Here is a 25,539-nt window from a genome sequence, read left to right on the forward strand (position 1 = left end):
CATTATATCATAAATTGTGATATATATTGGGAAAAAAAGGATTCAATATTCGGTTGAGATATATTGAATATATCTATATCCGTGTACCGAAAAAACGATATATATCGGTGATATATCGGATATATTGGCGATATTTTAGGCCTTGCGTCAAAGTACTTTGTTAATGGAGGGCTGCTAAACACTTGCCATACAGGATTTTTACTTTGCAGACCAAAACTTAAATTTCATTCCAATCACTCTTTTGTGTTTTGAAGGGATACGACCACAATGGTACACTTTCTGCCGTCCATTAGTTTATAATTTTAAGAAAATTTAATACACCGACGGTAGAAAAATTGTGCTATCCATCTCTCAAAACTTATTATGATAGCCAGTAGACAAGGCCACAAATTTGGGTTGAGCCCATGGACCAAAATATCGCCGATATATCCGATATATATCGGTATTTTAGTACACCGACATCGATATTTCCGACATTTATCCACCGAATATAGAACCTTTTTTTCCGATATAAAACTTTATATCGCCAATATAATCGATATTTACGATATATATTGGTTGATTTTTTGACTATTTTTTAATATAAATCCGATATTTCCAATATATTTCCGATATTTCCGATATTTTAAATAGTTTGGAATAGTCACCAAAATAATAGATATATCCGATATATATCGGTTTTTGGGTACACCGATATATTGATCGATATCGATATTTTGGGCCTTGGTTGAGCCTAAGGCAGGAGTCTTATAGCAACCGATTGGAATGGTGTTTGGGGGTGCTATATGGGTTTCCCGCTTTTAAGACACCGTCTCAAAAGTGAAAACAAACAAGAAATAAAAAAAATGGCTACACCAAAAAAAAAACGCGCGAAATCAACACATAATAAAAAGCCTAACCCTAATAATTCCAGCAACATCTCATTCAATCTATTATTATTATTAAAAGAACCATCGCCAAACTTCTTTCCATCAAAAGAAGACTTGTTAAAACTCCTTATTGTTATCTCCATCGCTGTTTCAGTAGCAATAGCTTGTAATTACTTCGTTACTGTCGTCACTCGTCAACCAAAACCCTTTTGCAATAGCGGAGATGACTCATTATTACTTTCTGGTAAGTTTTAATGATTACTATTTTCCAACAGTAACCCTAAATACTTGGGACTATTATTAACTGATTCAACGTGGGCGTTGCAGAATTTTGTGAGCCCTGTCCAAGTAATGGAGAATGCTTTAAAGGTAACTTGGAATGTCGTCATGGTTATAAAAACTTTGGGAGGATTTGTGTTGAGGATGGGGAAATTAATCAAACAGCTAAGAAACTTGTAAGCCCTCATATCACTTAGTGGAATTTTTTTTTTTTTTTTTTTTTTTTTTTTTTTTAATTATTTGTACAATTGAAATGCAGTCGGATTTGGTTGAGCTTTGTGTCTGTGAAGCATATGTTCGTTTTACATGCGACGGGATTGGGACAATTTGGGTTTGTTTCATTGCCATCCTTTAATTTTTTTAATGCGGAATGAATGTAGGAGCTTCCATTTGAATATTATTATCGATTTGCAAACACCATCTCGCTTTGTCTATGTAGTGTAAGTAGACTCCTGTTTTTCTTTCAGGTTCAGGAGACAGATATGTGGAAGGAACTCGATGAGCAGAGTTTGAAGGAAAAGTTTGGCTTAGACAATGAGTCCTATATGTATGCAAAACAGAAAGCAATGGAGACCATTGAAAACTCATTAGAGACACAAACAGATTTGAATGGGTATTATTTTTGGTATGACTTGTACCACTTATAGTATGATGATACCTTAACACGATTACTAACTAAGCTTAGGTTCTCTGTTTTTATCTTCTTTTCTGTAGAATCAAAGGGTTGAAATGTCCAGACTGGCTAGCAGAACACTATAAACCACTCTGGTGCTACATCAGACAATGGATCTATGATCATGCGTTAATCTTAGTGCCAGTTTCTGCGCTGGTGTGCCACTTCAAATGAAACTTTCAATAATTGCTTTGCAGTGGATACATGTCACAATCTGTTCACACTTCTGAGATTTACAGCTTGTAGGATTTATAACCTTACTGATGTTGTCAATTCGGAGGATTCGCCGAAGTCGATATCTTTCAAGCAGAGGAGAACAACTCTACGAGCAGGTATTTTAGTTCTTTAGGGTGTGTTTGCTAACTGGCAAACCTCTAGTGGGAAAATATAAGATTTGCCAGTGTTTTCCCACTATAGATTTGCCAGGCAAATCTCTAGTGGGAAAATTTTAGTTTGTCAGTATTTGTTTGCATAAATTTATAGTGGGAAAATATAGGATTTGCCAGTGTTTGTTTACATGGTTTTTCTCCAGTGGCAAATGATAATTTAACTTTTTAGAGATTTTTTTTTTTTTGTTTTCAAATTCAATGAAGTATAACAAAAGCAAAAAATAAAATAAAAATACAAAATAATATTGCAGGCTAGTATTAATATATGTTTTCCAATAGTTATTTTAGCCGAACCAAAAAACAAAGAGTAATTACATACGCTTTAACGCATTGCATGCGAGTCTGGTTGATAAAGTTGCTTTGTATAATCACAAACATAAATAACCAAAAAATCTAACGCAATAGGCAGGCATGTATTAATCTTATTAGGCACTCAAAAACATCCTCATCTCTTTGGACTCAACCTGAGATGTGACCAAGTAATTATAACGGATAACCACCCATCGCGGTATGCAGATGATGATGCATTTGAAAGATGATTTAAGGGTAGGTGTGACTCAAAAACAACACCGTCCTTCTGTACTTGTTTTGGCCTCAGAAACCTCATATCAGCATCCTTAGTCTGCTGCCCCTGATAAAAGATTGAGGTGGAGTAATAGTCTTTCCAAGATTACCACAATCGAAGCCACTATATGCAAGGTTTCCATCAACAAGAGGAACATTCATTGGCATTGACATTTGGAAGTTTGAAACAACCTGGCCGATTGGAGCCGCTTGATACATTCCATTGTATGTTGTAATTACATATTTCAAATCAAGAGAAGCTCTTTCTACATGCTTCCTCACAGAGCATCCCGCACTCATGCATTTGTAGTAACTCCTGAAGGATCAAGACAGAAACAATAATAAAAATAAACCATGATCCTCCATTCAATTCCAAATAATATGGATTCAGACAACATGCACACTAAATCAACACACACCACACAGTCACACACTCATGCATCACACACAATCACACCACTCACGCAACACACATACACACTCACGCAGCACACGACACACAATCACACCACTCACGCAACACGCGACACACAATCACACCACTCACACAACACACATACACACTCACGCAGCACACCAGCAACAGCAATGCAGTAGTAGCAGCACATCACCAGCAGCAGCAGCAGTGCAGTAGCAAAACTGCAACACCCACCCAACCACTACCACAACACACATACACACTCACGCAGCACACCAGCAACAGCAACACAGTAGTAGCAGCAGCGCAACACAGCAGCAGCAGCAGTGCAGTAGCAAAACTGCAACACCCACCCAACCACTACCACAACACACACGCACACTAGCGCACACTAAACACACTACAATCCACCACACACTCGACCACCTGCACCAGACCACTACACCAGCACACACCACACCACCTGCACCTGCACCAGCCCACTACACACTCACAGACTCTACACCTGCACCAGCACACACACTACCACTTGCACACACACACACACACATGCTAGATACAAAACAATTTATAACTACTTGATTCAAAATGCATCTACTGAATTCAATAAATCCCCTTGTTCAATCACTTAGAAAGATTAACCTACAGATAACCAAAAAAGAATGAATAATCATATATATAACAAAACCACTTACAAAGAGATATTCAACAGAGCATGCAACCAATTTTCCCACCAGCGCTCAAACAGGTGAATTTCGATAACCAATTTTCCCCCAAAGTCATCACCAACAATCGAATTTACTACCCCAATCCCTTATTGCCGCGAATCAACCCCCCACCACTCATCAATTACACAACATCACCGACTTACAATCACATAATCCTTCCTCCACAACTCAATTTCAAACCCAACAATCCCATAATCTTCACCGTCAACCCTAGCAACCAATATTCACAAACCCGACAACTTTCCAACGACCACCTCCAGTCAACACCACCAAACCCAATTTTCCCCTCAACCAAAATCTAATTCCTAATTTTCCGGTGAGAGAGAGAGATGAGAGATGAGAGCCTGGTGAGCTTGAGGGAGAGAGACGACAAAATAGAGCGAGAGAACATAACTAGAGATGGGTGGCAAATTTTCACCCATTTTCCTGCTGGCAAAAGAGTTTAGGGGGGAGGTGGTTTCTATTTTCCCACTTTCTAATGGGAAAATTTCATTTACCAGCAAATAAAGATTCTGTTTGCCAATACCCTTAAATCCAGCCAAACACTGGCAAATGGTACTTCTAGTGGGAAAATACAATTTGCCACCTCCATTTGCCAGTTAACAAACTCACCCTTAGTTCAGTTCCCAGTACTTGTATAAGGATTTATACCATATACTTTGATCACCTTATGTTTCCTTTTTTTTTTCTCTTGAAGAGAATAGTTACATATGAAATTCTTCTTTATTAGATTTCTATATTTTTTCTAAAATCCTCTTCATGAAACAACAACTTTGCCTGTGATATTCGACGAATTGGGGTGTATTAGAAGAGTTTATATGAAGCTGAATTATGATCCTCCAACTATGGAAATGATCAGATTTCGTTGGTTATGAATTTTCTTTCCTCGGAGATGTTTGTCAAAGACAAGTTGGCCCCTTTTGAATAGCAGATTTCACTCTAGTTAAGAGCGCTGGAAAGACTCAAATCGTAGAGGTATACTAGTGCGTGTGACACTAGGTGCAAAATGAGGTGCATGAAGCAGCTGCAAAGAGTTAATAGCTTTCTGAAAATATACAGCAATACAAATAACATTATAAAGTATTCACATTTTAATCCCATAAAACAACACAAAACCAGTATAGTCATACTCTAATAGGATAGCAGGGTGTATAGGCTTCTTATCTATGCAGTTTGAAGGCACAGGGGCTAACTAGGCGCTGGAGGTGAGCCTGGGGCTTATTTGAGTATTTGACATTAGGCCTGCCTAGGTGCTTGGGGTGAGCCTAGAGCTTAGGCGAGCCTTTGACTGCATGGGTTCATATATCATTAGATAGTTTTATGCTCATTGCATAATCTTAAAAGTAAAGTTTGAGTATCACAAGGGAACATTTTACAACTCTAACACAAAGAGTTGTTTCCTAACATATCTATTGTAACTCTAGAAAACCAGTAAAGGCAGAAACATTAAGTAGAAAAACTACATTATTCATCTCTACCTTATTTAACTAGTCTTTGAAGAGTGATAAACAGCATTTCCTGTTAATTCTTCAAGAAAATTAAGTGGAAATGGTCCCTAACATCGAACTATCTGTAGGAATAATACTATATGCAAAGTTCATCTGGAACTGCTAAATAGGTAGCGATTTTGTTAAATCCAAATGGAGGTCTTATTCATATTAAGGATAACTTTTAATGGAGTTTATTTCTTACAAATCAGTAAGTTAAATCAATAGGAAAACTTACTCAGTGTAGGAATTATGGTAGAATTGGTATGTATGCAAGGCCAACAGAATCTGTTTCCAATATTTTGTCGGTCGTTATTGTCTTAGACTTGTTTTCACATGATAGAAAAATTACTAGTATTTAGAATGAGTAATGCTGGCTTGTCCGGAATAAGAAAAAAGTCAATATCTGATTTAATTTAGTTTTATCATTTGGAAGCCATCTTTCTTGGATCAAAGATTCACTTTCTGATCTCTTTTGAATTTGATTATGAAAATATTTTATCGCATCCATTTTTTTTTTTTTTTTTGACATTTTGGTGAATGGGACTGCAAGTTTTCTGAACCAATTTGCAGTATTTTGATCAAGAAAAAGCAAGCAATTTACAAATTATCATATATAAAAATAATGCTTTCAGTTAAGGTCCTTAAGTGCAGATTTCACGTAGTTTTAAGTTATGGGGATATGAGTCTTCATTTTCCCAATTCAAGGACAAGGATAAGAGTACTGGTAATACACTGTTTTACTAGTGCTGTTAGATTTTTCCTAATTTTTAATTACTGTCACCTCTAAAATTTGCAAGCGAAAGAAAATTCCTCATCTCTTCCTCTTTTGAACCAAGGCTTCTGTTTTTTCAGACAAAATTGTTAGAAGAAGAAACAACTTTGGAATTGAAAGAATTGATCAGCGGATAGTTGTATGCAGTTTCAGTACCTTTATCATGGCTGATATAGTATAGTGATATGCTTAGCATGTTGCAGTATTTAGTTGTCACAAATGAGGAATGTTTTTCGTTAGCATAAAGCATATGATAACTAGAATAGCTATCCAATTAATAGTTAGTTCTTTTCTTTGGGTGCATCTATATAGCTTAGCTCTGATGCATTTTCCAATTTCTGGTTTCTGGTATCATCGTGATAGGTATGTGAAATACTTGAAGAGAATGCCATGGCGGCAAAGAATGTGAATGGCAAAGGCGATCCTTGGGTGGTTGCGTCTCGTTTGCGAGATCACCTACTTTTGCCAAGGGAAAGGAAGGATTTGTTGCTATGGAAAAAGGTATCTCCTTTCCTTGAGAGGTCTGATCATGTTTAGTGATGGAAACTCGCTTCTTATTTTGTTGTCGAATCCTTCTCTTTCTCTCATGACGTGGACCTTGTTTTAAGAAAATAAGATGAATTTTTAAGATTGTCCAAGATATGCTTTAATTGAAAATTTCCAAAAAACTTTATATACTGATATATGCTTACTTACTTGTATAGTTTATCTAACGATTGCAATGCGTATTTTGCTACAGCTATTAGCCCTTGAAGGAATAGCATATGCTCGTAAGAACAATATATAGTCTACATAACAAAGAGTGAGTAAATGTAAATACAATTTGAGAAAATTGCTCCAATTTGAATGGATTGTGGTCTTCAGATCTTCTATATAGTATAGACATCTGGCTGTAATGAGGATTGAAGTGACAAATTTGAGTCAGTGGTATTTAAAACCCATGTGTTAGCATTATAGGCCGATAGAGCTTTTGCAAACGGTTTGAATAAGGCAAGTTGCTGAGTGGAAGATAAGGATAAATGATAGCAAACATGATATTAAAACATATGTTTCTATATCGTAAACTGACATTTTTTTTAAATTGTAATTTGCAATTCTGGAATGTTTAGTGTTGGTGGTTATTCTAGATGATTAATGAAAAGTTTGAGTCGGTCCTTACTTGATGGACAAGTAATTTCCTGGTTTATTAAGTTTGCTAATTCTAGGGTCTTCATTAAAGGTCTATATATAGACCCAAGATCAGGTTTGTTGATCATCCTATTGAAAACAAAAACAAAAAACCAAAACAAAACGAACTTATTTTTTTTCTCAAATTTAGTGTTATATAGCCTTTACAATTTTTCTTTAGTTCAGTACATATTACCTTGTTATATCAACGTCTCTTCTACCTTCGCTATAGTAAACCTTGTGACATCTTTACCCACTCCAAAAAACCTCCACAAAAAACGGAGAGGTTACATCTCTTACTCCTTCAGTGTTGATATTTGCTTTTTATTGGTCTCTAGCAACATACTTTTGTTTAGAAATGTGTGTGATTAGTTCTTCGCTTCCCTTAGGTTGAGGATTTGGTCCAAGAGGATTCTCGTTTAGATCAGTACCCAAAGCTGGTGAAGGGTGAGTCAAAGGTGGTGTGGGAATGGCAAGGTAAGAAATTGTATTTGCCTACAAATTATTGTCTTTTGTATTGCATTTATTCAAGATTAGTTCATGTGAACACCAGGCTGTTGCTGCCATCCATGTTTTTGTTAACGATAAAGCTCAATTGTATTCGTTAAATAATTCTAAAAGGTTACACATCACAAGTTGCACATAGATCTTAGAGTAGCTACTCGCTCATACTCACCCATGCGCTTAAGTTACAAGAGTAGCTGATGCATGAGCATGAAAGAAGATTACTTAATTACTCTTTTTATTAATTAGTAATAGCTATTTAGTACTTTCTATTGTTTAGGGTTTCCTAATTCAGTTAGGAATAGGATTTAGGATGGTTTCCTATTTGGAATCCAATTAGATTTAGTAGTTGTTCTTATATAAAGGCATTTAGGCCTTCATTGTTGGTTGGTTGTTATTGAATATTAACTCTTTCTTCATGTTTGAAGGTTAAACCCTAGATTTAGGTGTATCTTTCATTAAACTTAATTGATGTTTATCGATTGTTGAAGCTTCCGCCAACAAGATACATCAGTAGCCCAGTTACATATAAAATTTAGGGTGAACTAGTGTTACCCCCCTACTAGATGAGCCAATTAGGATTTCCCCCCCACTAGATGGGAAATTAGGGTCTCCCCCCTAAACACACAGTCAACTTGGTTTGACCGTTAACTTTCAAGTCAAACAACTGAAAATGACATAAATGCCCCCACCTAATTAAAATTGAATATTTTCTTTTTGAAAACAATGAGGGCATTTGTGTAATTTTCAATTATTTGACTTAAAAGTTAACAGTCAAACCAAGTTGACCGTGTGTTTAGGGGGGAGACCCTAATTTCCCATCTAGTGGGGGGGAAATCCTAATTGGCTCATCTAGTGGGGGGGTAATACTAGTTAACCCTAAAATTTATAGAACCCACTCCCTGGAGACTCGAGACTTGGGCACACAGTAGCCCACTCGAGCAACACTTCTTAGATTTCCTCAACTATCTCGTGTATTTCATTCTCCTTGTGCTAAAAGATCCTCAAATTTCTTTCTTTCCTTAAGTTCCACACAATAGCACTACGAAGATGATCCACAAGCCACTTGAACTTGCTAGACAAAGGACCCACAATCAATTCCTTCACCAAGGATTTTCCAACATTTAATGGACGATCCCAAGGTTTATAGAATGAGAAAAAGAAATCGTTCCAAACATTGCTTGCAAGTGGACAGTTGACAAGAATGTTATCAATACTTTACTCCACCCCTTAGCAAAGGTTTGGGTGATTCTTACCCTTCGATTAAGATTATCAATAGTTTTGATCCTTCCCAAGTAATCCATTTGAATGTTCTTTGTCTAAATCATTTAGCACTAGTGTGAAAAGGTCTTTTGTGAGGCATGGCTTGCATTCAGGGATGTTTGGATTGAATGCGACTTAGAAAGGAGAAAAATGACCATCAAAACAACACAAATGGCAGGAGTACAAAGAGGTTCATTCAGATAGAGCTATGCCTGTAAGAACAAGTTAATGCTTAGAAAGTCACTGTTTGAGCACAGCCGAGCCTGTTCACATACATAGAAAACACAATGTGCTCTGAAATTTGTATTTCCCCTCAAAAGGTGGCATCAACTAGACCAATTTTTGGTATTTTGATCGTTTTGAGGGGTCTTTTTAGCATGTTTATAGTGCAACATCTTTATGGTAACTAATACATCAACTTTATTCCCTTGAGAGATCTTTACCAACTTTGTGGCGATAAAGCATGTCAAGTGGAGCATTCTGAACATCGACTCCAAACCCTTAAATCTTGTTTTCCTTGCTGAAGGTGGGATTTGATTCCAAGACTTTAGGCCCAACCTTGAACTAATTACATGTGGCCTACTGGTCAAGCATTTAAGGGTTGGGTTTACATGATGATTCCTGGGAAATCTCAGATTTCAGATAATTTGGCCTGGGCTTGTTTTATTATTGTGAGATACTATGACAGAATGTACATTCAATAGAGTGAATGCATGTGGTCTGCATTGCTAAATAAGTGTGTTCTTGCTGTTTGGTAATCTTATGTGGTTGTACGTTTTATCTGGTTATGCTTGTATGCCTTTTCTTTTGTACTTGTGAGTAACATATTTATATAAAATTATGAAGACAGCTTATACCCTATATTTTTAGTTAGTTGTAGTAAGTACAATCCTCATGGAAATACGAAAGTTCAATGAGCTAAGTACGGATATTACGTCACAAAGTACATGAAGATTAGATATATAGAAATAGTGATAGCGTGATAGCATGATTAAATATATTGTCTTACTATAAAAGCATGATTTTTGTTACCATATTTGGAGTGATCTTGCATTATACTACTACAAGATCACTCCAAATATGGTAAAACCATTGAATTAGCTTTCATGCTTTCTTTTTTGTATGCATAGTGTTTGTATAGAAATATTTAGTGGATATATAAATAGTGATTGTGCTTACTCTTTTCTCTTGTGATTAGGAAGATTGTACTAATACTACCTAGAAATGTCAAATATATGGTCTTCTTCATGATTTGATTTTATTATACGAGTATCGGATTTGATCAGGGATGATCAGTGTGGGTGAATCCTCAAACTCGGCTGCGAGACCTCGCGCTGCAATGTGAGCATGCACCACCTGAAGATGGCAAGACTACGTTTCCGACCTTTTCAAGGGGTTATCCTATTACGGGGGAGAAGTATAAGTATTTCCAGATGAACTCCTGGAAAGAGTACCTCTAGAAATAACCTTCTTTCCTCTGAAATAAGGTAACCCCGGCTAAAGGTGAGGACTGAGGAACATAGTTCTGTCCTCGTCAACTGGTGCATGTTCAGTCAGAGTATTAGATTTCGCTGCTGAGTTTGAGGATTCTCCCACCTCAAAATGTCAGTTAGGTATCATAATTCAAGCCTTTAGGTTACTATTGGTGTCTTACTATATTAGTCTTTTGTTTCCATAATTCAGATATCTCTATTACACATTCAGTATCTGAAGATAGTGCTTTTTGGTACCTTCTGTAGTTGAAGGTTCACTTAGCTCTTCAAGGAAAAGGGCAAAGGAGGCTGCAAGCAGAGCGAGATCCACACATGAGTCTCCTGTTCTGAAAAAACAGACGCCTAATTCTGGGAAGCTGCTGAGCTGTTTTAGTTTTTTTTGCAATTGATAAATAGCATTGATGAAGCTGATAATGTAATACAGTTTGGTTTGCCTTTTGTTAACGAAAAAATGGCATATTTGTCCTCGTATTTTTCGTCTTGGGTTTGAGATCATATTTACCCACCTCTGTATGTTGTGCAACACTATTTAGTGGGTAAAAATTGGTAGAGATACAAAATTTTGCGTGTAGATTTTTCTTTTATTTTTCTGAGTCTCGTTTGTGCTTTATTTTTCTTAACTTGTAGCAAAGGAAGAAGCCACTTTTAAAATTTTCAAGCTTGATGTCGTTATATGTCACAGTGCCATGCCCCTTAAAAAACCTGATCACAATTGGCTAAAGATGCAATCCTCTAGAGTTGTACTAGGCTTGACTTTGTGAAATCTCTTGAATGATCTGTATAGAACTTATTTTAGATTTACCTAAATGTGACTGAATGATGTAAAAGGCTTTCCCTTTCTCTGTATCATTCTCTCTTTTTCACTAAAAAAAAATTGTTAGGCGGGACGCCCGGATCATTATGTGTTACACGACAAGCGTTGATATATATTGGCTTGTGTAAGGACCATAAGATGGAAAGAATCTATTCCTCACATAATAGGTGACTTTGTGTTTGGTTTTTGTCACTTCAGACTTGCTCTTTGCCTTGAGTGGATCGACTGGATGAGTATATATAATCATGGTTGATTTTAATGGTTGCAAATGACGACTATTTTGGTTATTCAAAACTTAATTCAAATGTTAAAATGGCCCATGTACTTGATACTGTTGATAGTGTTGCTGTGGCTGTAAAATTGAATCCATTTTTCAAAATGGAAATTTTTGAAGAGTTGAAAATAGTCTGGGTGCTGCAAAAATTTAAAGGAGACATTTTTATTTATTTTACATTATTGGTGAGCGGTGATCATATGTTTGATAGAGAGTGGTTTTATTAAAGCTGTGATTTGTTTCTATGAAGAGAAAGACTAGAAGAATGGAAAAGAGAGAGTTAATTTTAGTTCGGTAAATTTCCAATTTTTAGAGTTTTACTCTATTTTTTGCATTCGTGACGCCCTGGTCAAAAAATAGAGAATAAATAGAGTTTTGACATTTTCTTCTGTGGATGGATCACACGCGAGATTCTTATACGAGACCAGAGTTTGCAAAACAAGGGGAAGGGAAATGAAACCGGCTTGCCGCCTCTTTCCTTTTTGTGGGGGATTAGGTTATATATTTTACAATATTTTGAGACCAATTGCAATGGGTAAATTCCTGATCGGCCATGATGTGTTTCCAATTCAGCCACAAATTGTAACTCATTTTGTCAACAACTAATGGTCTACAATTTTTTGCACTGGGTTGCTGACAATGGCCGGATAAGAACAAAATGACATTATCATGGCCAAATTAGGAATTTACCCTTGCAATCTTCTATTATGTGTATCTTTACTATCTTAAAAATGGCGCTCCCACCTACAGAGTCCCGCAACAGTGAATTACTTTATAGCCATCAACACAACATCATAAGATATTTTACGAAGAGTAGGAAAGAAATATTATTTCAGATTTCCAATGTTTACACCAAAACAGATGGAAAACAAGCTATATTGCTAATATCACAAAATCAAGCATCATGAAACAAACAAGTGTTTACAGCTGCGCCAATATAGTGATCAAGGTAAACACTCAAAATCAATGAAGTTTTATTAATAACTTCTAAGATTCTTATAAAACTCTAATGGCAGATTTGTAATCACCCTCTCTTCTCTCTTTTGTTACAAAAGATGTGGTTCAGATTGGAATGTTTTTTCTCTCATGTTTTAGTCTTTATATAGTCCTCCTCTTTCCTGTTTCTTTCTTGCAAAATACAAGTTTAGATATACGTCGATATCTCGGTTTATAAAGTGATTTTAAGAGTTGAAATATTAGTTAGTACGATATTTGCCCACTACAACTACTTTATTTTAGGGCCGCGGTATTGGCACTCCTTAAAAGGGGACTAGCACCCCCTTTTGGATGATATATGTCATGTATCATCCTATATAGAGAGAGAGAGAGAGAAAAATGGATGATATATGACATATATCATCCAAAAGGGGTGCTAGTCCCCTTTTATGGGGTGTCAATACCGCCGCCCTTATTTTAAGACATATAATTATCACGTGAATGTCTACTTTTACAATTCTACCCATAATCTCTATGTACTGTGAGATTTCTATGTTTGAAACACCACATCAAGTTGATATGTATAATTGTATATGTAGTGAAAGAAATATGATATTTAGCTTAAATTAAGTAGATTCGCATCCACTGATTAATAATGTAATAGTTGTAAATTATTTTACACTGCTCTCCTACGGCTGAAAGCAGAATCCCCCTCCTTTTCCCACACACAACTTCAAACTTCAAATTTCAAATTTCGAATTGTATCTAATCGTCAAGGTTAGTTTGCTTGTTTTTTTATTTCTCAAAAAGTTTTTCTTACAGATCGATTGTGTCATCCTTGTTCAAGCCTCCCACTACCCCTCCCCTTATGCCTTTCTTTTTCAGATGGATATCTTGAATGGAGACAACACTAGAATGGTTAAACCGAAGCCAGGCGACTCAACCAGGGCAAAAATAGAACAACTACAAGCTGATATGCAAAATCTTTTCTGCTCGAAAGAAGATGAGTGGTTGATATTGGGTGCAAGAATAGGGAAGAAAGTCCAGTAGAGCATACCACCTTGCTATGTAAGTTGTATGGAGGAAAACAAATATCTCTACAAGATCTAGCGGATGAGTTGCATATGTGCTGGCAAACTAGAGGCAAGACAAAGATAGAATCAATATCAAAATGGTTCTACAAGATGGGTTTCGAGAATGCAGATGAATATGAACATGTCAGAAAGAATGGACCTTGGATGATACAAGGGTTTATTATGTCCGTAAAGAAAGGGAAGTACATAGAGAATTTAGCTAAAGAACATAAGTTTGATTTGGTAGATTTTTGGGTTCAGATATATGGACTCCTGAGTAATCGGTTTAATGATGAGAATGTTAGTAAAGTGGGTTTAAGCCTCGGCAAAGTAAAGGAGGTTGACCTCTGTTGTTCATCAGAGTTCAAAAGACCGGTTGCAAGGGTTAGAGTTAGGATGGACATCAAAGAAAGATTGCTCAAGGGGATAGATCTTCGAACGGAACTGGGGGAAGTGTTTCCAGTAACTTTCAAATATGAAAAACTGGATATTTTTTGCTATTTTTGTGGATGTATCGGCCATGATATACATTACTGCACTCAACGAGAAAAATACAGTATGGACTTGCGAAAGTATGGTGGATCTCCCAAGGATATCAAGAATAACTTTTCCTTTATGATGAGAGCAAATGTGTTCTTTAATGGTGTTGCAAACACATGCCCTGCGTCAGTAACGATCTCAGGTACACCGCAAAAACCTCGATATGATCAAATTTCAGCAAGGAACAGAGGATCACCAGCGAAAAGGCACTAGCATGGGGCGGGGTTGCTGACAACACCACCAAGGAATGCACGTGGCAATTGTCTCTGACGTCAGGCCTATGGTAACAAAGGAAAGAGAATCTAGTTTGACAGAGATCAGAATGGATATCTCAGAAAACATGACAAATGCGCCAGTTACCGTTGGAGATTCAGTTATGGGGGGCCCAAGTCTCGCTGCTTCGGAACAACGGCTAGAGTGTTTGGACCAAGCCCAAGGGGAACAAGGCCTCTCAATGAGACTATTCCATGGACCTATTGCACAAGAGGTGGCCTTAGTTGTGTGGGGCCCAAAAAAATAGTAATTCGGGCAAGGACTTGGACTTGGTCAAGGCCTCCGGAGCGGATGATTTTGGCCTGACCCAAAGTGACACATCAGATTCTGGAAGGAATAAAACTGTAGGAGATTTGGGTTGTGCATTTGTGGAGCTAGGAGACCTAGCTTTGGAGGGTGACTTCTTGGGAATACAAAAAAATCTTGTGGATGATCACGCCTCTCCGAACAACAAATTTTCTCCCCTTTCCAAGGTAATCATTCATTTTCTTGAGAACAACGAGACAAATGGGTCTAAACACACCTCTCTACTTTCTGGTTCTAAAAAACCAAGTTTTCGCTTCATTGGGCTACCCACACGTGGAACGGGTTTCAAAACACTGGCTTCTCGAGGTGCAAAAAAGGTGGGTTTTAAAAGAAGCAAGATGACTGCTCAAGGGTTTTGTGTGGGAACAAAAAGGAAATTGCTCACAAGTATTGAAAAAGATCTAGTTACAATGGATGATGATGGGTGGGAGAGAAGCAGTATAAGGCTGGCTGAATACAAATCAAAGAAGGCTAAAAGAGACGCTGATGATATGAGGGCTAAAGGCTTGGGGCACTTGCTTATTCCAGAAGAATCCCCAATTATCTCTATCTCAAGTGACACTATGGAATCTACTGAACCATCTCTTTCAAATCACTCTCTGGATTCCAGTGTCCCGTCAGAAGTCTCGGGACCAGATGTTCCAGAGGAGGAGATCCCATCGGATGCTTTCTCTGAAGAGGAAGAAGATCCATTAGAAGAGACTGATTTAAACATGGTGGTGTACAATGATGAACTACAGGATGAGGTCTCGGTAGGAAATGCTCCGTTGGATTTAGTACAAGGTAGTCCAGATGGGTTTGGTTATGATTCTGAAGATAACATTTCTCAGCCTCAGCCTCTTGCAATAGATGGCTAGATAGTGGCGAGACGTCAAAATTTCAAGTGCAAGCAACAGAGTACTGGTGAATGTTCAAAAAAGCTAAGAGGCTCTAATATTGGCTATTGTGGTGATGAGAGCTCCAGTGGTGTAAGTGGAGAGTCAGCAAGCAGTGGAGGTCTGTGTGGTCCTCCTCCAGGGTTCGCGGTAGCTGTCCCTAAACAGCTGCCTCTTCAGAAATGATACACGTCTGGAATTGCCGGGGAATATGTTCCTCTACAGTAATTCAAAATCTAAATGATCTAGTAAGACAACACCAACCAGATATCATTTGCTTGTCATAAACAAAAGTGGGGAGAGTAGGATTAGTATGTTAAGTAAAGTGATTAAATATGAAAACTTCTTCTGTGTTCCTGCTTCTGGGCTTCGAGGTGGTCTTGCTCTTTTCTGGAGAACGAGAGTCAATCTTGAAGTGCTGGGAGCTACAATAAATCAAATAACAGGTAAACTTTTTGAGTATAATAATAGTCTTACTCCTTGGTATTTCAGTTTTGTGTATGGTGAACCTAATGCTAATCTTAGGCATACATTTTGGACTGAGATTAGGGAAAGTGCGCCATTTATACCTGGTCTCTGGATTTTATTTGGTGACTTTAATGCTATAAGATCTCTGGATGAAAAAGTAAGGGGTAGGTCATTTTTTTACCAATTGCATGCTTGAGTTTAATAATCTGATAAATAACCTGGGTTTGATTAATCTGGGTTATAAAGGCCCTAAGTTTACTTGGAACAACAATAGAAAGGTTAAAGATAATATTCTTGAAAGGCTAGATTGTGCTCTGGCTACTGCTGACTGGATGGATCTTTTTCCCAATATGGTTGTTAAAAATGTGGTCAATGCTACCTCGGACCACTTGTCTTTGATGATTAACCTAAAACCTAGGATGGAGACTGCTGATAAGCCCTTCAGACTCTATGATATGTGGCTTAAAGATGTTTCTTGTAAGCCTGTCATTGATCAGGCTTGGAATGTTGTAACACATGATTTTCCTGATTGGAAAGTAGTTCATAGGTTAAAATCGACTGAACAAAGTCTTAAAACTTGGAAGGTGTTTGGTAATATTTTTCATAATATAAAAAAAAAACCCAAAAAGATCTAGATAGAGTTCTTCAGAAGCCTTTCACTCCTCATATTTATGCAAAAGCTAAGCTGCTTAAAGTCAGGCTGTTTGATTGGTATGACAAAGAGGAAGTTTTCTGGAAACAAAAGTCTAGCCAACACTGGTTCAAAGAGGGAGGTAGGAATACAAAAAAAAGTCATTTGTCTACTGTTTACAAGAGAAGGAAAAATAACATAGATAATAGATAAGATTAGGGATAATGAGGGTAACTAGAAGGAAGGTAGGCAGGAGGTGAGGATAGTTGTTAAAGAGTATTTTGATGATATCTATGCTTCTGATAATCCTGCTAGTAATGATAATATTCTTAATTTGTTCTTTCATTGCATTACTGATAGAGAAAATAAGATTCTTATTGCTTGCCCCACTAGGGAGGATATCTTGGCATGTGGTGAAGAAGATGGGGGCTCTAAAATCCCCAGGACCTGATGGTTTTCAAGGCACTTTCTATCAACAGTGCTAAGATGTTATGGGTCCTTCTATTATTAACTGTGTTAGGATTTTTTTTAATCAAGGTTGCATAAATCCTAGCTTTAATGAAACTTTTATTGCTTTAATCCCTAAGATTTCTAATCCTGGCCATATGTCTAAGTTTAGATCTATTAGCTTATGTAACTTCTGTTATAAGATTATTGCTAAGATCCTTGCTAACAGACTTAAGGCTCACATAAATAAGATTGTCTCTCCTTTTCAAGGAGCCTTCATAAAAGGTAGAAATATAGGAGATAATATTGATCTTGCTATTGAAATTTCCTATAATATGAAACATATGAAAACTAAAAAAGGGTTTGTAGCCTTAAAAATGGATATAGCCAAAGCCTATGATAGAGTTGAATGGTCATTCATAGATAACCTTTTTCAAAAGCTGGGGTTTAGTGCTAAGTGGAGACTCCTCATCTCCCATTGCCTCTCTATTGTTTCTTACAAAGTGTTGTTGAATGGCTCTCCCCTTGAGAGTTTCAATCCTGATAGAGGCCTTAGATAGGGAGATCATCTCTCCCCTTACCTGTTTATTCTTGTGTCTGAAGTTTTATCCAGAATGATTGCTAAGGCTGAGAGCAATGGGGATATCCATGACATTAAGATCAGAAGGAATGCCCCCCTATCACTCATCTCTTATATATTGATGATCTTATCTTGTTCATTAAAGCCAATCTAGTTGAAAGTGGAAACCTTAAGAGCATCCTTGAGGAATACTGTGAAGCATCTGAACAAAAGATAAACTATGGTAAGTCAAGTATCTATTGTAGCAAAAATGTTCATAATATGCATAAAAAGATTTTGAAAAGATTTTGGAAGATGAGATTTTTTGACAAAAAGGACAAGTATTTGGGGGTTCCTATTGTCCTTTCTCATAAAAAGAAATAGGACTTTGATTACTTAGTAGATAAAGTGCATAGTAAGATTAAGGGCTAGAGAGCAAAAGTCATTGCTCAAGCTGGTAGAACTACTCTCATACAAGTTGTAGCCCAGGCAACTCCTTTATATGCTATGACCACTTACAAGCTCCCTAGATCTACTTGTAAGAAGATGAATAAAGCCTACAGACACTTCTGGTGGCATGGTACTGAAGATAGCAAAAGCATTCACACTATTGGGTGGGATGACTTATGTAAACCCAAGGCCTTGGGAGGCCTAGGGCTAAGGAAAGCTGGGGACATGAACAAGGCAATGCTTGCTAAACTGGCTTGGAAAGCTATTAAGGATAATACCTCTATATGGGCTAAAAATTTCTTAGCTACCTATGGGAAGCATTGGATTGACAGTAAAGCTGGCCCTCCTCGTAGGGCCTCTTGATTCTGGAAAGGTATTCATAGAACTGCCAGAGATATTCTCCCAGGGTTAATATGGAGCATTGGGAAGGGGGAAAAGGTGAATGTCATGAAACAACCTTGGATCCTCCTTAAGAATGCCCCTATTACTCTGGGGGAGATGATATTTGATAGACCAGACCTCGAGGACCTTAGAGTGAAGGACTTGATGCTAGGGGATGACAATGGTTGGGACTATCAAAAGGTGGACACTCTATTCTCACCAGATATAGCATCCTTTATAAAACAAGTGGTGATCAGACCCTCTAGTCTGGCAAGTGACACTGTCAGATGGGTGGGAACCAAGAATGACTTGCTATCTGTTAAGTCTTCTTATCAGTTTTTGAAAAGAGAGGAATGGCAAGGGGGCACCTCCTCCTTTAATTCCAAAACCATAAAGACTCTTTGGAGGACCCAGCTTACTGCTAGCAATCAGATTTTGTTATGGAAAATGTATATGAACATTCTTCCTACAGGAGATTTGTTGGCTAGGAAAAACCTTAGGGGACTATACTTGTCCTTTTTGTTGGTCTGAACCTGAAGATCCCATTCACATCTTTTTCCAATGTGAATAGATAAAGATAGTCTGGTTTGCCTCTGAGCTGGGAGCAAGAGTTGAAGAGAGGGCTGACAAGTCCATATGGGATTGGTTGGATGTTTTCCTTAACTGGAGTCAGACAAAAGACCCTGGTCTTGCAGAAAAGGGTCTACTAGCAGCTATCCTCTTGCAAGAGATATGGGAGACGAGGAACAAAGCAAAGTTTGAGGGCAAAGCTCCTAACAGAGATAGTCTCTTGAGGAGAGCTTATGTCAAGTGGAATAGGGGTATCCAAGCTTTCAGTGAGAATCAGGGAGTGAATTTTTCTAACTCAACTTTCTCTGAAACATGGCTAGATGAAAATAACAACTCAATTTTCTCTTTGGTTGAAGTAAACACTATTGTAATTAATGGTGCTTATTGCAGAGCTACGAGGGCTGCTGCAGCAGGAGCCTTGGCATGGGATGGGGAAGGAAAGCTGGTGGGAGCAGCTACCTAAAAGTTTGAAGTTGGAAGTGCAAAGGAGGCAGAGATGGTGGCGTTAGAAGTTGCTGCCAAACTACCCAGGAGCACAGGAGAGATGTCTTGTCTGTTTGAGAGAGGCTGTAAACAAGTCATTTAGGAATTACAAAACTCTAGTGAAAAGAACTCTATAAACTGGAACTAGAACAGAAGTATGATCCTAGGCTTATGTAAGCCTTTAGTTTTTTCGAAGTATGATCCTGGGCTTATGCAAGCCTTTAGTTTTTTTGGCAGTTTCACTGGATTAGTAGACAATTTAATAGAAAAGCTCGTGACCTTGCAAAGTGGGCTTTCCATAACCAGGAAGTGAACTTTCTGCCTAGTTTTCTTTTGGATTGTAGTACTCTACCTTTAATATTCTAATGGTAAATATGACATGTTTCTATGGAAAAAAAAATAAAAAAAAAAAAAAAATATATATATATATATATATATATATATATATATATATATATATATATATATATATATATATATGGGGTTCGTTTACAACACTTTTTATACAACGTTTTATACAATACCCATTAAAAATATGAATTAAGCCTTGATTCCTTGTAGATATAATCTCCACACCATGGAGATCATCTCCACAAAAATTCAGCTCATTTGAAAATTCATAATCATGAGAAATATTGTTCTCAACCTATGAATTTTTATTAATGGTCCAGAAATATCGATTTTGTAACTTTTTTTTGGCAAACTTAGAAATGTTCAAAGGACCCAATTTTTTGTGGAGATCATATCCATGGTGAGAACATCTTATCTACAAAATATTAGCCCTTAAAACATCTTGAAGGGTCCAGTGGGAGGTATTGTATAAAACGTTGTATAAAAAGTGTTGTAAACGGAACCTACTCCTATATATATATATATATATATATATATATATATATATATATATATATATATTATGTAATACTAGTATATTTTGAGGGAACTGAATTTCAAATTTTAGTTTGCCAGTGGTATGGCAAATCTATAGTGGAAAACACTGGCAAATCTTATATTTTCCCACTAGAGGTTTGCCAGTTACAAACAAACCCTACTTTTTTTTTTTGGGTAAACCGTCTCGACTTTTGTTCGTCCATGACCCAACCTGTATATGAAATCACAACTTACAAATAAACTAACTTTAATTTGATCAACTCAAAATCCTTGCCCATCAAAAAATCTCCATTCCTCCACAACGATCATCATATTTACAAAAGACGTAAATCTACCAAGATTAAAACAAAATAAAAAACAAAAAAAAAATGAAAGAATCAAAACACAAAAGAAAGAGCACTCAGTAGTTAGGTCGAAAAGACAAACAAGGAATTATACATATGAACATATACTACAACCACAACAACAAGACCTTCGACAGAAGCGAGAGATGGCTTCCAAAATAGAACTCCTTACCCCACCACCCAGATCTTGCACTAGTTTGCACGCAATCTACATAAGTTGGGAATGTACATGTTCCCACATCCACATGAACTACTGTAGGATAATTATCTTTCTAATGGGACAAAATTTCAGATACTCGCTTCTCTGCATCACCAGGGATCTCCCTCCCTGGGACCTGGACCTTTAGAAGACTAGAATACCTGTCAAACCAAGAAATTCATTCGTGTACGAATTAGTCCTGGAATGATGTAATAGAACAACATCGTTTGCACTGCCATGTTCTTTTATCAATTGATAAATCAAAATTGCATTACTTACTCTGCAGCAGTAAACAAGTATTCATGCTCCGTAATAAAGGCAAGCAGGGCCTGCAAGCAGAAAGATAACCTTGATCTTTAGAAGCAACATAAATTTTATGGATAACAGTCACAAGAGCACTTGAGATGATACTGCTTGCTGCATTTGGTGATTTAATTTGCATAATTCCTTCTTACATATGGATTTGATTACCATAATACTGTTCAAGAAAATATTCACCTCAAATGGCAAGTTCAGAAGTTCATAGTAGGTGCGGACACGATCTAATCTCTGTTGAACAGCTTCACTGTTAATTGATGGGATAGCTGCTAGGGCCTGCAACATGCGAAGTTCAATAATGAAGTATGAGGACAGCTGCTAAACACACAAGCACGAAAAAACTGGAAAGCCTTAACATAATAATAGAAAAAGAAGATTTTGGGAATATCAAATAAATAAACAAAAAGAAGAACGGGAAGAGACATCAACTCCAGAAATAATCTCTGATCACATTACCTATTACATATGGGAAACCAACAAAGCAAACATTTTTTTTCATTACATTAAACATTTTCCTATAACAGATCTAATTTCTGTAGCCAAACCTACTACTTGAAGTAGTACCAGCAAGGAGTATACCCTAAAATCCATTCTTTTATGGAAGAGGAAGAGAATAGAAAAGCAGGGTGGTTTTATATCAGGGAAAGAAAAATATAAACGCTTCATGTGAATGCTGTTGTTGACAAGTCACGTAAATTGTTCTTGGTACTTGTTCCCAAGACATGTTATTCATATGTTACCATTCCATTAAGTCATCATTCAACAACCACTCAGAGAGTATATATCACAGCTCGGGGGATACTTTAAGGATTCCATGAGAGCTGTAACATGTCTATCATAGAAGTTTCATTTTCAAGGAAAACGAGAAAGTAATATTATCACAGAGACCATTCATGGATATCAGCATAAAAATACAGAGTGAACTCTACAAATAGCAGGTACCTGTTCCAATGCAATAGAGTTCCGACATATCTGCTGAACCCCAAAAAGATTGATAGATTTCATGTCAGCCAAAGCCTGGAAAATTTCAAATTTCCTCAGTGACAAGTAAATGATGTGGGAATAATCAATACATAAGTGTTCACAAATCTAAAGGCCTTACTTTAGGCTCTTGAGTGACACATGGCATTGATGTGCCTCAATTCGTATTCACACTTATTTTGGAATAATTACATTTCATCAAATTACAAGGGAAAATGACATTCGAGTGTTTGTTGAATTATATCCCATGCTAATGGGGTTAGATATTTATCTATTGCTCAAATCTGACTTTGCGTGAGATCAACCAAATTCCAGTGCAGAGTTATCAACAAAATTAGGTTGAAGGTAATGAGGAAAAAATTGTTTTATGTACAGAAAATAGGTCGATTAATCACCCAAAAAAGCTTAATTAAAAAAAAATGACAACGTAATAAAATATGGATTTAGGTGTGTTGAGAAGTTTAGTTTAGTCCCACGTGGGACATTGAAAGCCTTGTATGAAAGTATACAAATTTATGTGCCTCTCCACTCACCAGCAAACGTTGGATGTCCCAGTGTATGATAAAGTATCTAAGCAGGCTATTGTGTTTGGCCCAAAAGTCCTATTTAGTCCACGTCACCCAAGAATGTGTTGTCCATGTGTTAGACTCAATCCTGGAGCAGACTCCTTGACGAATGATTTTGAGCATCTTAAGCACACCTCACAAGCTTTAAAATTTCGTGTATTACCCAGAAAGTAAGTCTACATGTATACAAACCTTTATTGATGCATTTGCGGCAATGCTACATATTCCACCAAATATATAATTCCGTTTTGTATCTGCAACAAAAGGTGCCATCTCCTCATCCCTTCGAGTTATCTATGGAACAACAATGAGAGAAGAAATCAAAAAAATTCATGCTTAAAGAGACCCACATCAAGATATACATTTACATGGTCAGGCTACGTTGACAACCCGAATTGACACCTGTACCAGAAAGTGTACTTCCACTATAATTTATGGCTCATTTTTGGTAGATGACTAGATGTGATCTCCCCTGAATGGATACGAACTCCACAAAAAATAAGCTCATTTAAATGTGTAACCTTGTCAAAAGTTGTGTTTAAGTTTGCAAACTTTCTAACGGTCTATTTTTTTTCAGTTTTGTAAAACACATTCGACAAGGCTAGAGATATTGAAATGAGCTGAATTTTTTTGAACATGATCAACATGGTAGGGGGTCATCTCCACCAAAAATCAGCCATTAAGTCATTGTGAAAGTGCACCTTTTGGTAGGGGTGTCAACATAGCCTGACCGATTATATATATATAATTAGGAAGTGTCTGACACGACGAAATATCGAAAATTGAGGAAAATCACATACAATATGTGTCCGACACGGACACATGGATGCGTGTCCAACACGGATTATTTTCAGTTGTAATTTCATCAAGCTAAATCAAAAGTAAGAACCAAAAAAAAATTTGTAATAAAGAGTTCGGCTTCTAAAACAAGAAAGGAGATGCAACAAAGAGGAGGAATCAATTCCAGGAAAGTGCCATAACCAACAAACATACCATGGGTGATATATAAGCTATGTACAATATATTACATGTTGCATGCACAATATTATGTAAGAAGCCAGATCCTCTACAATTTGCACTTTTCGTGCATGCTGAGAAACATATTAAACGTCCTATTTAAGTTGATTAAACCTTATGTATTTTCGGGGTAGAAGATGGCCATGTGGAAATTCAGTAGATTTTCCTTTATGAACTCCTTCAAAAATTTGGATCCTCCACAAATACCCATACAATCTAAGCCAGAGGGACCATGTTCAGGCAGACAACAACATGTACCTAAATGATCTAACATACGCAAATATAGTTCATGCAACCTGATATTGGAAACTCTTTGATAGGAACCATAAGTCCAGAATCGTATGGTGTTGAACATGTTCTATTTGAAATTTTTGAATGAATAACTAATGCTTGGGATCTATCACTTTGGGAAATAGGACCATTACGAAGCAGATAACCCCAGTCAGTACGAGAGCCTAAAGATATAAACTAAATTTACCACGAAAACGTCAAGTTATAAGAAAAATTCTCATTACAGACATTCTAAGTTAACACAACTTCTAAATATTTCAAGTAAAAGAAGAAAAGGTGACCCCAGCACTTAATTTTCTAGGTGTACAAGGCTATTGCAGAAGTACCCAATCAAATAAAATTCTCATATTTGGTATAACATTTTGCTGGACCAACAGGAATCATCAAGGTTTAAGAAACTTAACTCCATGCTTTTTGGGATGGTTTTATGCACTCACAGCTACACTGTTTGTTGCAACTTACAAGCTACAATGGTTGAATGGCTTCCAAGAAATTAAAATTGACATGGCAACATCTTAAATAGAAAGTTACCCTAGATGCATTAACATGATATGTGACACAACTAAACAAGAGAACATAGTTTACTAGCATATTATTTATCAACTCTAGGTATGTTCCACAGGAGTGCGCTGTTAAAGTCTAGTACAATTGCCCAAAGTTTTTGGAGTCAGACTCTAACCTGTGCTGTAAGTGAAATAATGAAATCATCTGGCTCTTCTGCATCTTGATCTTCCACATATCCCCTACTGGTCATTTCCTGTTTATATTGAAAATACACAGTAGCTTTTGTTATTGAACATCACCTAATTACATAAAAAAACAACCCCAGCACAGTACGAGAATGGTAAGTATATACTAAAAAGTTGCAAACCTGTATATGGAAAATTGTCTCCAACTGCATCTCTACACGTAGAACCTTGAGGCAATCAATTGCCAATCTTCTATATTCTTCAGCAAAAGAAGCCAGATCCCGAGTAGCTGCACTTGATGTCCGTGTATGACGATGACCTTTAGTTTGGCTCTCCTCTGCTTTATTTGATGATTTTAGGGATGTCTGTCCAAGCCTAAAATCATTGCATGAAAAAGTTCACTTGTAAGTGATTGTGACAAAATCTGTTTATTCATCCAAAGATTTTGGTAAATATGATTCTTCTTTTATTTTTTCTTCAGGACCATTTAACCGCATCTGTTAAAACTTAAAACCCATAGTCATGTACTCATGCCATATGCACATTTAAGGATGAAA

At 36.9% G+C, this 25,539-nt stretch overlaps 2 protein-coding genes and 1 long non-coding RNA gene across 4 annotated transcripts in view; 2 read left to right on the forward strand and 1 right to left on the reverse strand.

The window, feature by feature from the left end:
• Positions 1-763: 763 nt before the first annotated feature.
• LOC147524733 (Man1-Src1p-carboxy-terminal domain protein) lies at positions 764-11,169 on the forward strand. 2 transcript variants are annotated; one of them, XR_015220611.1, is made up of 10 exons: positions 767-1,113; positions 1,197-1,324; positions 1,408-1,479; positions 1,616-1,761; positions 1,863-1,977; positions 2,061-2,153; positions 6,546-6,683; positions 6,922-6,984; positions 7,739-7,826; positions 10,856-11,169. XR_015220611.1 is itself a non-coding variant. In XM_086604142.1 (9 exons), the coding sequence occupies exons 1-9, from the start codon at positions 786-788 to the stop codon at positions 10,996-10,998; spliced, it is 1,251 nt and encodes a 416-aa protein (XP_086460268.1). In that variant the 5' UTR covers positions 764-785; the 3' UTR covers positions 10,999-11,169. The 2 variants fall into 2 exon arrangements, 1 of the variants encoding a protein (XP_086460268.1); XM_086604142.1 differs by lacking the exon at positions 6,922-6,984 and having other exon boundaries at positions 764-1,113.
• A 1,261-nt stretch (positions 11,170-12,430) lies between these two features.
• On the forward strand, positions 12,431-20,014 carry LOC147524734 (uncharacterized). The gene is made up of 2 exons (XR_015197159.1): positions 12,431-12,646; positions 19,597-20,014. It is a non-coding gene; the product is annotated as an uncharacterized LOC147524734 (long non-coding RNA).
• Positions 20,015-20,807: 793 nt separating this feature from the next.
• The window catches only part of SEC8 (subunit of exocyst complex 8), a 34,832-nt gene continuing 30,100 nt past the window's right edge, over positions 20,808-25,539 (reverse strand). The window contains exons 20-26 of the mRNA XM_086604152.1: positions 25,165-25,357; positions 24,973-25,050; positions 23,178-23,279; positions 22,381-22,455; positions 21,619-21,714; positions 21,400-21,449; positions 20,808-21,281 (exon numbers count right to left, since the gene is read on the reverse strand). Of these exons, the coding sequence (XP_086460278.1) occupies positions 21,194-21,281; positions 21,400-21,449; positions 21,619-21,714; positions 22,381-22,455; positions 23,178-23,279; positions 24,973-25,050; positions 25,165-25,357 (682 nt within the window). The 3' untranslated portion in view covers positions 20,808-21,193. The remainder of the gene's footprint in view (positions 21,282-21,399; positions 21,450-21,618; positions 21,715-22,380; positions 22,456-23,177; positions 23,280-24,972; positions 25,051-25,164; positions 25,358-25,539) is intronic.

This window comes from Coptis chinensis, chromosome 1 (genome assembly GCF_015680905.1).
Source record: "Coptis chinensis isolate HL-2020 chromosome 1, ASM1568090v1, whole genome shotgun sequence".
Classification (NCBI taxonomy): domain Eukaryota; kingdom Viridiplantae; phylum Streptophyta; class Magnoliopsida; order Ranunculales; family Ranunculaceae; genus Coptis; species Coptis chinensis.